This window comes from Phaethon lepturus, unplaced genomic scaffold (assembly GCF_000687285.1).
Source record: "Phaethon lepturus isolate BGI_N335 unplaced genomic scaffold, ASM68728v1 scaffold11768, whole genome shotgun sequence".
Lineage (NCBI taxonomy): Eukaryota > Metazoa > Chordata > Aves > Phaethontiformes > Phaethontidae > Phaethon > Phaethon lepturus.
In genome coordinates, this window is record NW_010558342.1 from 2571 (window position 1) to 16576 (window position 14006).

The following is a 14006-nucleotide window of genomic DNA, read 5'->3' on the forward strand; positions in this document are numbered from 1 at the left end:
AAACAGAAGAAGAGGACTTCTGAAGAAGGCAACGTTTCAGTGGCTATCTGCACTGGGAACTTGATTCAGTAATGCACTTTTAGTGAGGTGCAAGGAAAGACAGGGATCAGTGCACCCAGATTCAAGGTGCTAAGCAGAATACCTGCATTGACATGAAGACACGTTATTCGTGGAATAAAAATGATATATAGCCAATCCACATTTGAATACTTTTCCCTCCTCTCCATGTCTTCTTCAGCTTTACATGCTAAGCTCTTTGGCTTAGCGATGCTTCAGTTCCACATCTGCAGGCTGCATCAAGCATGCTGTTGGTGCTCTTTGTAAGTAAACATCCAGTGAAGGTGTAGGCACATAGTATTTACTGGGCTCCAGCAAGAGTAACTGAAGAGAGTTCTCTGCCCTTGATCATGCAGGAAGTTTGATTCGATGATGTATTGGTCCCATCTGGTCTTAATAATCTTTAAATCTATGGCTCTAATCCAACGTTCACTGAAGTCTTTAGAAAAACAATGACTTCAATGGTCTTTGGTTCAGAGCCTACAGAGCTTGTATTGAACCTACAGAGCTTGAATGACACTTTACAAATATGTGGTTATCTTGCCAGGTATTTATAATCCTTGCTCATGGTCATGGTATTTGACTACCCAAAAAAACAAGCAGATACTACCAGAAGAGACCACAGTCTATCCATACCATAGCCCACAGGAAGCTGCTGGATGTCTGCACAAAACATTAGCCAAATACACAGCTATTGACAGAGGAATGAGTAAAGCCAAGAACCCATCTGAATAAATGGACAAAGAAAGAGCATTAAAAAAACTGAATACATTTTTTCATTACAAACTGTTCACTTAACTCCAACTGTAACTTGTTTTCAAGAGCCTAGAAGGAAGTGAATCATACTTATTAGGAAAATTAGTCTTCCCTCGATCAATCCAGTGATGTAATCTCTACCATGTAGAGTTATTGCACTGGAGATAATGGCATGGATTTCATGAACGATGCATTTGCACATAAGGCAAACTTTAGATATGCAACAGAATGCAGCTACCTCCGGGGTGCCACCTGTATAACTGTGTGCAGTAGCAGGGTGCTGTGTTCATAAACGAGGTTTGGGTAGGAACGAGGGAGCTACAATGTTGAATCTTACAAAAAGGACATCTTCGTGGTTCAAATTGCTTTTACATTGATATAGCTGGTACCTATGCATCTGCGCAACCTGACAGCTCTCACTACTGTCACTTGTCAGAAACAAGATGTCGACACATTGCATCTGTGCTAACACTGGCTCCTGTGTGTCATCATCCACCACGACCTCTCAGATACACCTTTGCACTGGTTGCGTTATCTGAGTTGAAGGAGTAAAGAAGCAGTTCAGTTTGTCAGACCTTCCAGATCTGTGTTTCCTACTCAGCTGGAGGGTGTCAGTGGTGACAGCATCAGTGTAAGCAGTCTGCCTACAACCCAATGACCTCTGTGAAACAGCTTATGGCTTTCTTGAACTTGGATGTTGTGGCAAGTGATCTGATCAGGTCTCGTTGTTTCTAGTGACTCAGAACCCAAATCCCTTTTAATCCATACCAAGCACTGTTCCTCACAATATCTTAGAATATCTTAGAATAGAATAGAACAGAACAGGAAAAAGAAGAAAAGAGAGGGAAGGGAAGGGAAGGGAGGGAATAGTTCAGTTGGAAGGAACCTACAGCATAATCTAGTCCAACTGCCTGAACACTTCGATCACCTCTCTAGGAAGCCTGTTCTAGTGTCTGACCACCCTCTCAGTAAAGAAATGTTTCCTAATATCTAATCTGATCCTCCCCTGACGCAGCTTTGAACCATTCCCACATGTCCTGTCACTGGATACCAGGGAGAAGACATCAGCACCTCCCTCTCCACTTCCCCTCCTCAGGAGGTTGTAGAGAGCAATGAGTAGTTAACAATTTCCTTGGAAGCTTCCCATCCTGATTATACATAGGCCAGACCTAGCTGGGGTGATCAGATAAGGTCTGTGTCAGCACTAAGCTGGAACAACAGCAACTTTAACTCTCCATGAGGTTCATAGATGGTGGACACATGCCAGAAAATAAGCCTGTTCCCTGATTTCTGGGAGAGGAACTGGCAAAGGCAAGACTGTGACACTGCTAGTGTAGAAAGGAGGCTCGAAGTGCAAAAAATTGCAAGCCCAGAGCAGGGTCTTCAGACATTGCATTAAACCAGGTCCAGCTCTTGAAGCCCAGGACCTGACAGTTTCACTACAGGATGCAGCTGAACAGTCCCATCTTGGGAGGTACCCCACAGTGAGGTGGGGTCTTTGCCTTCTCCCCTCTCTGAGGCTGTATCCTGTCGTAAGCCTGTGTGCAGTGACCACTTCTATTAAAAATACAGCAAAAATAATTTGAAAAGGGTCTACCACTAAGCTTACAAATCAGAAGTAGCCTAAAAAAATGCTGTTTGGGTATATCCTACATCACTGCTTGCATGTACATACCCCTGTGGGCAAATAAACTCTTTGACACAAATGTTTTCTCTATGAGCATGGTCACTGGCTCATGAGATAGGGAGCTATGGCATTAGCAATCACTGTGCACCATGGGGACCACAATGGCAACACAAAAAGTTAAATCCTCTGAAATTTCCTCGCCCCTCTGAACAACCATCCTCCTGGGGTCTGACCCTGAAGGCATCTCTTGCTGCAGAGTCTGTGAGAGCATCCAGCAGTGGGCAGGAGGCCATGCAGATCATAACCTGGCTACCACTGAGCTAGGAGACGTGAGAGAGAGTTGGCAGGGGACTGTGGTGGGAGCAGTCTGTGGGGACACTGTCCCCTCAAAGCATCCCCCTCCCAGGCAGCCCCTGGGAAGGGATGAAGAGGCGTCTGATGGCTGAAGCAAGGACTTGAGGATCTGCTCCCAGCTGCAATGCTGACTCACCAAGCCAACATGACAAAGGGACCTTTTGAACTTGGAGACTGGTTGCTGCCTGCCATGGCTAGCTTCCTCTCCTGAAGAAAGCAAGCAATTCTTTGTTTGATATATATGTGCCTGCCGCAAGCAAGACACCCTTGCTCTTGAATGTCTGGTGGAAACGGGATTTCTTTCCTTCCCTTCCGCCTGATTTTTGTGTTTGGGCTGGCAGGATTGTAGGGCAATGAGAATACTCGCACTGGAGGGGGCTGGAGGAAGGAAACCCAATGACCAAATAACTTCAGAAGAACGGGAATTGCCTCCAGGGAGCTCCCCTTCACCCTGCTCTCTCATCAGCTGAGAGATATTCAACATCACCCTGCTCTGCTAGTCGCTGAATATTTTATGCCACGGCTATAAACGCTCCATTTGTATTCTGTTTCTCTCTTTCGTCATATCTATTATAAACGAGTAGTGTCTGGGAACTCTCCCAGGGAAGATTTGCCTGGATGGCTATGGATATTTTATAGTCAAATTGTGAGAGTAAACCAGCTTTCAAGTTCTGTAGAGGGGGAAAAAGGTAATAAAAGGGTTATTAAAAAAATAAATAAATGTCGGGATTTTATACGGCTCCTTTTCATAGTGACAGAGTTTTGGGTTTGGAGCTGAAGCTGCTAGGAGAGGCTTGGGCTGGGAGATGTCCTCTTGCGGGCACTTGTCTGCTAACCGAACCAACTTGATACGCTCTTGCTAAGTGCTGCAGCTGGCTCAGCAGGGCTGGTATCTGGCTCGGTAGGACTGGGCTGGCACTAGGTGAGCCAGGGGTGGTGGTCATGTCTGCAAGGCATCAAGGATAACTGGCTATATGGTAAGCAAGACATGGCCCAGGGTTGTAGCCACCCCATCTTTACCTTCATATTGCTGCATACGTGATACAGGTAGGAGGCCTAGGGTCTGTCTCATTTGACGGGAGAAGTCCTAACGAGGAGTCCTGTATCTAAGAGGGGAAACTTTCCTACAATCTAGGGCTAAAGAAGAAAAACTGAAGAAACTTGCTTTGCCCTCAGGCAGGCTGCCTCTTCCCCAGGGGACTCTGAGAGGACTTCAGTCGTCAAGGGCATAAGCTTTCTGGAAGGGTTTCACAACCTCTGCACAAGCAAAACCAGCCAGGGAGTAACCAACGCGCATTAGAAATGTAGATAGCACCGTGAGACCTGCTGGTGAAACAGAGCGTGTCCCAAACACGGGTTCGTTCGCGCGCGTGCGGGGATGAGGACAGCTATGCCAGAGTGCTGCCAGCGTGACGGTAAGGAAAAAGTCCGAGTAGGGTAAGAGATAGTAAGTAGCATAGTGGGAATGATGAAAACCAGATCATTTTAAGATTACTAGGCATTCTGATTTTTCCCTGGTGCCCTGGTATGTAGAAGAGAAGCCAAAACTACTTCAGAATATCATGACTGGCCCTGAAAGAAACTCCAGAGCAGAGAGCAGATACAAGGTACTGAATTTCAGTTTGCAGACAGATATATTGTGTGTTCGCTAGACCAAGCCACGTATTCCACAGGCCAAGAGAAAAAGAACTTTTTCTCATTTCTTTCTCTTTCATTCTCTGACTCTTATCTAGTCAGTCTAATTTTAAAATAATTTATTCACTCTCAGCTCAGCAGCACCCACCTTGGAAATCATCATATGGTATTAAAGAGCCTATCCACCTCACTCGAATCTATCAGCCCCTTTGTGCAACAAGGGGAAAAATGGGGAAGCAAACATTGCGGGGGCCACAACATTGAGTATGAAGGGAAAAACCAACAGATATTTAAGATGCCTGAACCTGAGGAAAACTCAGCGACTTTCTTAGGTCTTGGGAGTCACTGTATCTTTTGCTCTGGGCAATTTGTGGGTGGAGAAAATGAATAAAGAGTTAAAATGCTAAAAGCCAAAAACCTGTAGTGAATTGATTCCCTGGCATGTCCAGTCCACCCCATCTCCAGACAGACCTCCACATGAGAGCTGTAAAACAGAACTCTCTTCCAAAAGCAAGCAAAAGCTGATGGGCTTTTTACTTTCCTCGTGAAATGAATTTGGAAATATGAGACATAGCTGTATTCCTAAAGGAAACAAAGCAAGCAAGCCTCCCTCCCTCCACATCTTCTTTCCTTGCCAGTCTCCCACCAGTCTGGGCCACCCTTCATTGCAATCACAAAGAATGAGATGCCTTTCAAAGCCTCCAGGAGAAGATGTGCAGGAATTAGGCAGCAAGGCTGACTGACCACAGCGGACAACTGCAGGGAACAAGGGAGTGTGCCAGCCAGCATTAACAGCTGGACTCTGTCAGCTAAGCAAGACCAGCAGGTCCCGGAAAACCAACCCTGACAGTGCTCTGCCTGAGTAACCTGCTGCCGGTGGCGTGGAGACAACACGGAGCAGCCTGTCTGCAGGGGGAATACCGGTGCGTGCAGACACCACCGACCTAGCCGGCCTCTGACCGCAGACAGCAAATATGATCCCTCAGACCAAAGACAGAGATGGAGACCAGTTCAAGTGAACCACAGCCCAGCCCTTACCCCTGGCACCCACGGGGTCAGGGTTTCAGCCTCGCCCCCACTGAGAGAAGGAGATCTCAGATTTTGCAGCTTAACCTCTCTGCCATGCCACGCACGTGCAGAGACATGGTGGTCGGACTCAGGAACACGCTCCCTCCCAATGACATCGACGGTGCCGAGCAGAGAGCTGTTAATTAACCCCGTTTATTGAAGGGCGGACACATCCCTGCCGGGGCCCTGATTTTTCAGTCAGGCTCCAGTCCAGCAGGTGATTAATAACCCAGCGTGCTGTGGGAAGAGTACATCTATTATTCAAATTAATGAAATTATAATCAAGAGGTGACGAATTAGCAATTGCTCCTTGACTGGATATGGAAACTCATTAGTGTGCCAGGCACTTCTGGGGTGCTCACTGCACTCATAGGCTTACAGTTAGAGAGGAGGGAATTGGGCAGAGCAGACAGCCCCTTGGCACAGCTGAGGGAACACGCATCCTGCCCACCCCAAAAGAGCTGCGGCCACCACAGAGCCCTCCGGCCCCACAAAGCCCCTCCACTTCTGTCTCCTCTCTGATGGACAGACTGTTCAGCTGGTGTCCTGCTGCCCGGAGCAAGGTGGCTGTGGCCAGGAGCGGGGAAAATGTGTGCACATGGGTACAATGCTCTTTTTTGTGGAGGGTAGGGAGTCTTATGCTGGAGGAGGAGTGAGCCAGAGGGGAAGGGATGATGGCTGCCTGCTAGATACTGCCCCAAGGATGGGTTGCAACAGCCTCACCACCCTGACACTGCGAGGGTGTGAGTAAGGGACAAGTATCTGAAAGCAGCAGCCCACCCTGGCACTTTGAGCACTGGAGTAGCACTCCCACCCTCCTGAATCGCCAGCTGCAGGCTCAGCTGGTGGAGCAAGAGGCTGGAGGTCTTTCCCGACAGCCCACACTAGGCTCGGGGTTACCCTTCCCCAGAGGGTACTCACCGATGTGCTTCCCATACATGTGGTAGTAGAAGGAGACACAGTAATACTTGGCAGTAATGTTGTAGAGGGGGCTGATGAGCCGGGCTTTGTCTCCCGTCACCCGGGGCCGGGACGCCTCGATGAACATGTAATAACCTACAGAATGAGAGGGAAAGGTGGGGAAAGGGGCAAGCAAGGGGATGCTGGAAGCTGGGAGACATCTCCTCCTCTGAGGAGGAGTGCCTTGCTCTTCCCATCTGCCCTGCACCCACCGCGATCCTGGCCGGAGACACTTGCAGGATGCCCGCTGTGCCTCCCCTGCCTCTGCAGTACTTAGAGGAGAGCAGGAGAGACGGGCATCAGCAGACCTGCTCTGAGTGCATGCAGGAGATGACTCCTTGAACGTGCACACACGCATCTGTCTGGGTGCAAAATGAGCCTTCCTCCTGCAGCACGAGGAGCCCCAGAGCTGGCTGCACTGTGTAAGGAGAAAACCGGGAAAAGGAGGGAGAAACCGTTCCAGCCTAATTTCTCTGCCTCAGGCAGAGGGAGAGAGGATTCGGTATATCTGGCCTAAACAATATTGTTATCTAAAGAGAACAATACCAAAGCAGTTGTTAACAACGCAGGGAGGAACAGATTAGCTATTTAATTTGTTGGCAGTGTTGTCAATGCTCGATCCGGCTGGTGTACTGAACACTAATGGGAAAAGCCGTTTCCTTAGCTGGCCATTGGATGTTTCCCATTTTTTCGGAGTTCAAAGATTTTTGCTTGCATACAAATTTAGTCTCCTCATTAGAGAGAGGAGAAAGTAATATCCAGCTAAAATTTAATCCGTGCACAGCTGGCGTGAGCCATACACGACACCAGTCTCTGCCAGCTAGAGGTGAGGCACTTGCTGCCACCCCTGAAGGCAGCTCCTGCCTGGTCTCTCACGCTCCTGCTTGGTACTAAGAAGACCTGTTTGCCTCTCCAAGACCTTCTTTGAGGAAGCAGCTGGCTAAAACCAGCAGGGCCATTTCTAAGTGTTAGAGATGTTCTCCTCCTTGTTTACCCTTTTTTGACTTCAAAACAAGCATCAAATGGGACAAGGGCATTAGGCAGCGGGCAATTAGCTGGTAACAAGAACTAATGCTCACGCTATCCCCTTAAACAAAGCCGTGGGCGTTTTAATTGTGTGTTTAATGCCAATCAGTAACATGCAAATTAACGGCTTGCTCCCTGCTCCCTGTGCGGAGGAGAAGCGTGTTGTGTGGAAAGCAGATCAGCGCTCCGCCAGCTCCCAGAGCCGTAGGGCTCCTGACAAGCGATGGCGTGTGCCTCGCCTCCACAGCCAAGCCGAGAGGAACCCAGATGTGTGCCTACCCTCCGGTGTACCGCTGATGTCCATGGGGGGCCCCGTGTTGACAGTGCGCTTGGGGTTCTGGGTCAGAGCGTTCTGCCGGGTCCAGTCAAAGTTGTCCATCTTGTCCTGCATGAAGCCACAGATCTTCTCATCCTCAAAGCGGCAGGTGTTATCTGTGGAGAAGGGAAGGGGCTGGTCAGCTGCTGCTTTTCAAACCTCCTCCCCAAGGCTGCTTGGATGCTCGCATCAAGTCTCACAGTGCTGCTACGTCACCACCGAGGCTCTGCGTCAAGCTGGCGACAGATGGGAAGCCCCCAGCCTCAGGAGGAGGCTGAAAAGGAATATATCTGTGATTAGTATGATTATGGAAGAGTTAATCCAGGTTGACGGATGTGATGGTCTGACGAAATGGAAGGTGGCTATTGGGGCTAAAGAGAAAGAGAGATTCTGCTGGGAGGTCTGATGGGGGCAAACATAGAGGAGAGTAAAAAGAGCATTGCAGGCAAACAGGCCACAAGAGCTTTTAAACCAGAACAACTTGATGGTAGAATAATTCCCTCAGGAGAGAGAAAAAAGCATCAGCAGATGACCCCCTCTTTGGGCTATATATTAAACTAAACTATGGCACACATGAAAAAAATCATCTGTGGAGAAGAGGTTATCTCAGTGCTACAAATGTGTCATTTAGCTAGAGTACATTAAATTTATACCAGCTAAAAGGTACATTTGATATCGCAGCTTATGCTGGTTCCCCTAACAAAATAAGTCATGTAGGTAAAAGACTTTCATGTAGGATCAGCTACATGTGCAACAGGGGTTCAGTTTTATTGCTATCGCAGGACAGTCACACCCTACAGCAATATTGTAAGACAGGTGGAAAATGTTGTGCATAAACATAACCCAGTAGGGACTTGCAGAGATTGGAATGAATTGGACTTGACCAGGCTGAAGATGGTAATCTTTGTGGTAAAATGGTAGTTCCTGAGCCACAGATACAAAGACCAAGAACCCACTTTGCATTGCTGACATGGTAGGAGAGGGAGAAGAGAGGCAGAAGAGAAAGAGAAAGCACGCCCAAGACCCGATGTGAAAATTGCTTTGTGTTCTGAAAGGTCCCTGGGCAGAAACTGGAGCTGGAGAATGGGCTGAGAGTGGGATCTCAGACCTCGCGAGTAGTGCAGACACAGTCTCTTTACCTTCTGCCTTTATGTAAGAGCAAGGACGTGTGCTATGAAACTGAAAGATAAAGTTCTTAAAAAACATGAAAGAACACATACAGAAAGGAAAATAAGGCTCTTGCTAAGGGCTTGGGATGTGCTAGAAACCTCATCCATGGCATGCTGGTGCAAGACTCAACTTCTTGGGGTTTACCCCCCACACTGTTCCTGTTATCATGTCTGGATGAAGAGAAGCCCAAATGCCTACTTGGGCTCCTGCATTTCTGTATCTTCAGTGGTGGTTTGCTCTGGTTCCTGGGCAGCAGACTCTCTGTCCTAGTGTGGGTGACTCTGGCAGGACATGTAGGGCAGAGCAGTGTCAGCAACCTATGGGCTGGGTGCCAAGGACGGGATGGGCAAGGAAGCTTTCTGCAATGCCAGGGCCAAAAGCTCCAGATGGTAGGTTGTGATGGTAGGAGCTTCACACACCTACCACGCACAGCAAAATCTGCCATCTTGTACCAGAGAGGAGAGACTGCCTATGAAATGAATAGTATCTTGACTCTGAGATGCTACACCTCCCAGTTCCTACCCTGCAGCTAAGGCATGCCCCATCCCCTCCCACTTGGAAATGAAAACGACCATCATCCAAACAGACATCAAAAGCCTGCACACTCCTGTAGGGGTTCCCCCTTCTTGCCTGTCTCTCCCTAGAATCCCACCAAAGCAGTGAGAAAAGAGGAGGCAGCCTCCTGATGTGTCCCACAAAAAGGTCTTCGCCACCAGAGGTTGGGCGCTGTGCTGCAAGTCAAGGGCTTGGCTCACCGACCAGGGCAGCTGGGTTTTCTGTAAGCTCAGTGCGAAACGCTGCTCCTGCGAGCTGAGCACAGCCATCGGGAACTCGGCTGGGCTGGCCACTTAACTGCTGATTAACCCTGGCGAAGCGCTTTCCGTTCAATCCGCTCATTTCTAATTAGCATCCTAATCCAAATTAGCCACTGCTCCACAGTGCCGAGCACAGCGGGCCACACGGCAGCTGGAGCTGGAGGAGGAGGGAGGAGCAGGGAGCAGAGGTCGGGACAGATGCCTGCGGGGGTCTGAGGCAGGGCAACTACATGGATGGGGATGGAGAGGGCCTCTTTCATCCCCAGGACAAGGAGATGGAGGGGGAAAAGGGTGAGAAAGGAGCTTCTAAGGGTCCTTCCCCAGCCCTCGCGGCTGAAGAAAGGGAGCTCATGGCTGTACCAGACACCCACTGGTCTTCAGAGGGCTGGAGCCCACAAGCTTCCTGATATTGCTGGGTTGGTCTAACGCCCCTGGCTTCTCTCCATCCGACCGAAGACAAACATCTGTGTGGCTCCAGCTCACAGGTTGCCAGCTGCAGTCAGAAGACAAAAGTTTTCTCTTATAATGGCATTATTCTACACAGCAGGATCCACCATGACTGTTCTTTTGCAATCAAAGGACCGGGATGGTTTGCACCTCTGACCCTGTTGTGCATGTGGACTTTCTCCGGCACAAAATTCCCTTAACAGGGAATTATCAGGTGAAAAGTTGTAACGCAGAGGCCAGCCAGGCAACTGATTGAGAGGGAGCAAGTCCACAAAGGACGAGGCACAGAAACCAAAGGAGAGGCAGATAAAGGAAAAAGCCCAAGCTCAGGTGGAAATCAGAGCAAGCTGTGCAAGAAAAGAGGATTGAGGACAGTATTCCCAGCTTAGCACCAATGCCTGGTCATGCTAGGTGATGGACTACTGTGCCTCATTTGTAAGAAGACCCACACACCCATGGGATGAAACTGCTCAAAGAAGACTCAAAAGCTTGAAAAGAGCTCTTTCAATGCCAAAACAGGGGCCTGGCTCCATCCTGTCTTCTCACTCAGGTGCAACTAATTCCACAAGGCAACACTTCTAGCAGAGAGCATAAAATAGAGAAAAGTCCTATGCACCACAGATATCACAACATGATCAGGCTTATGCACAACACCGTTTGCTGTGCAGGACTACAGCACATTGCCTCTGCTTAGCCTGGGATCTCTGCAACTTTGCAACAACTAATAAACAAGGCTTTTTAACATCTCGATGAGGTAGCAATGCCTCTTTCTATACATCTCCTGCATTACACGTGGGGAAACAGATGCATGAAATTTAGAGGCACAGGTTTAAGGTCATGGCAGGCAGTGCCAAAGCTGGAAACAGAACCCAAGTGCTCTGTGTTCCCCATCCTTTGGTTTAAAACAAGCCACAGGAAGGCAAAGCTCTGGCATTTCTCCAAGCTAGAAGTGGAGGTGCCCAGAATAACTAGGAGATGTTCGGTGTGGTTTGGGACATCGCCAGCGTGTCACCTCTGGATGGTTATCAGCAAGGCCCACCAGGAGAAACCTGGCAGATCCAGCTGAAAAGAAAACCTTTAAATAACCTGCTGTGTCTCAGAGGCCACAGCGGTGATCTAACTGTTGACCTCGGCCGTGTGAAGCAAACCTTCTTGCAGACTCACACCATCTGCCAGGGATCCGGGCTCAGCACTGCGGCGCAAAGTAAGCTTCCTGTTTAAAAATTGAACAGTAGATTTAAATATTGAACACAGGAGTTGTTCTCTGGATTGTTAGAGGCGAGGTGGAGGTGGCAGGGGAGCTGGTTCCTCAAAGGCTGGAGGTAGCACTGTCTTCACCAAACAGATTTCCTTGGCAGGTTTTGCTGTGGCAGCAGCTCAAAGTGCAGAGATGTTTGTTCCCGGTTACAGACACCTCCCTGCATTCCCAGGGGAGAGACCCTCTGTTGTGGCTATTAGCATTTCTTGTTGCTTTGCCTTCTTGAGAAACATAATGGAGGTTTTAATTCCAAGTCCTTAGGGGGAAGCCATCCCTGGTCCAGAAATTCTGGCTGCCAGATGAATGCAAAAAATAATAATCCTATTCTAGCTGCAGACTATGGGTGAATAGCAGATGGAGCACTCTTGAATAAAATTGCCTTTGTCATTTAGCTGTGGTCTGATGACTGAAACTGGCTTGGAGCATAAGGGACCATGCTCTGAGCCTCATCTCTGTTGCAGACCTGCTGCATGACCCACAGGGTATCACTTTCTCTCTGTGGAGATCAGTTTCCCCATCTAGAAGATGAAGATGTTGAAAACTGTATTGCAACCTCAGAATGTGTTGGGATCCAAGAAACAGCATTTAACAGCCTTTTTCCATGGTAAGTTTCTAAAGCATTTATAACCAGTAATGGAAGAAATCTTCACAGTTCTGTAACTGGTTGGGTCATATTGGATTGCCATCTGCTTTAATACCTCCATCTGCAACAAGGGGATAATATGGCCCAGACAATCCTATTTGCCACCACGATACAAGGAATTGGTGGCAGTCACCTTTTTTAACCTTTGTGTTACACACACTCCTGAGGAATGGGCATAGATTTGAGGAATCCAACTCTAAACACTGGCTCACATCTCGTTCCTACATGTTCATAACGGGGCAACAAGCTCAGATTCCTGTGGACTATGAGGCATTATCAGTACACACAAGCAGTAGACAGTAAGCAATGAGCCAGGGTAATCTACAACAACCAGCATCTGGTACTGATCACCACCCACCACACTTGTCCATGATCCCAAAACATTTTAGCACCACACACAGTCAGAGTGCAGATATATAAGAAATAGCGTTGCTGCTCTGGAAGGGCAAGGCACACCGGCCAGGAGAAAAAAGCCCCAGCAATCCCATATGCTTCTTAACGCCCTCATCACCAAGGTTGCAAAGCTACATCTGCTAGAACCAGGGAAGCCAAACCATCCACTGCTGATGAGCTGGAACAGCTTGCAGGGCAGCAGTGCAGGGTTTGGGTTACAAAGTGAGGGCTGTATCAAAATGAAATTGCAGGGGAGAGGTAAGAAGGACAGAGCAGATTCCCCAGCACTGGAATTTAGTCGTGACATCAAAATGATCAGTTATTCCAAGAGATCTAATACCTTAGAATTAAGATAATTCTGAGACAGTTTTTTAAAGATAAATTATGGTTTTTAGAACCAGATTAACTGATTTTTAAGCATTAGAGTCAGTCTCACTGCTAACTTCTAAATATTTGAAATCCTGAATGTCTTTTGTTCACTTCCTCTGCTTTTACTTTGCTTTTGCGTTATAACCCCAGTACCTGGCTCTGTAACCATGCCACATGCATGCCTGCCCCAATGTCATTAACATCTTATTAGGCTGAGAGATAAAATGCATGAAGAAATAATTGTATTAAGTGACTCTCAGAGTTTGTAAATTAATCACCACTGTGCATGCCCTTGGATCAGGCTGCCAGAGGCATTAATCATCTAATCTTTGCCTTTCACTGGAGAGCTCTCAATGTTTGCTCCCAGAATTTGGCTGGGCAGCCTAGTGTGAGGATACCTTTACAGCTCTTTTCCCGGGGGGTGGTGGTAGCAGGGGGGAGCGGGAAAATAAGAGGTAGTAGCAGGAATTACCATGTTGCTGGGATGAGAGCCTGGGAACCGAGCTGTGGCCCAGAGACAGAGCTAACAGCCTTTGGGCTTGTATTTCACTGGCAGCAGGTCTGGAAGGAAGGGGCATCTCTGAAAGCAAGTGTGGTGGGTGCAACTTTAGGCAGTCCATCTCAAGGCGTGCACTCATGGGCAAGACCCTGATGACTGGCCCAGAGGTCCCAATATCCACCACAGGCTGGATAACTTGTATCAAGGAGAAAACCTAAGTGTTGGGTTTCCTGCAAGAACATACAAGCTTGGCTGAGTTACCCTCCACCACAGGCAAACTTCATGCAGTCATTCTGGGCTCAGTCAAGCTGCCAAAGCAACCCCAGGTGAGCAGTCTGAAGGCTCAGCTTACAAAGACCCCGAGAGATTGACACAACTAGGACCGAAGTTGCTCTGGCTTTACCAGTGATTTATGTAGTGTAAAAGCAAGTGGCAAAAGGCCAGATTTTGTCAATTCCACCTGTGGGCTGGGATGCTTGCCTCCTCTAGTGAGTACCAAGGGACACATTCTGGAACGGGTCCCTGGCAATATGCTCAGTGTTCGCAGTGAGACTTCTATGGAGAATGTTTAAAGAGGATCAGAAAGCGGGGAAGAGCAAAGCGAAAGGAATAA

At 48.3% G+C, this 14006-nt stretch overlaps 1 protein-coding gene across 1 annotated transcript in view; it reads right to left on the minus strand.

Annotated features, from left to right (window-relative positions):
• Positions 1–4713: 4713 nt before the first annotated feature.
• MDGA1 (MAM domain containing glycosylphosphatidylinositol anchor 1) overlaps positions 4714–14006 on the minus strand; it is a gene marked incomplete at both ends in the record, with an annotated part of 77644 nt that continues 68351 nt past the window's right edge. The window contains 3 exons of the mRNA XM_010293036.1: positions 4714–4728; positions 6419–6553; positions 7763–7915. Of these exons, the coding sequence (XP_010291338.1) occupies positions 4714–4728; positions 6419–6553; positions 7763–7915 (303 nt within the window). The remainder of the gene's footprint in view (positions 4729–6418; positions 6554–7762; positions 7916–14006) is intronic.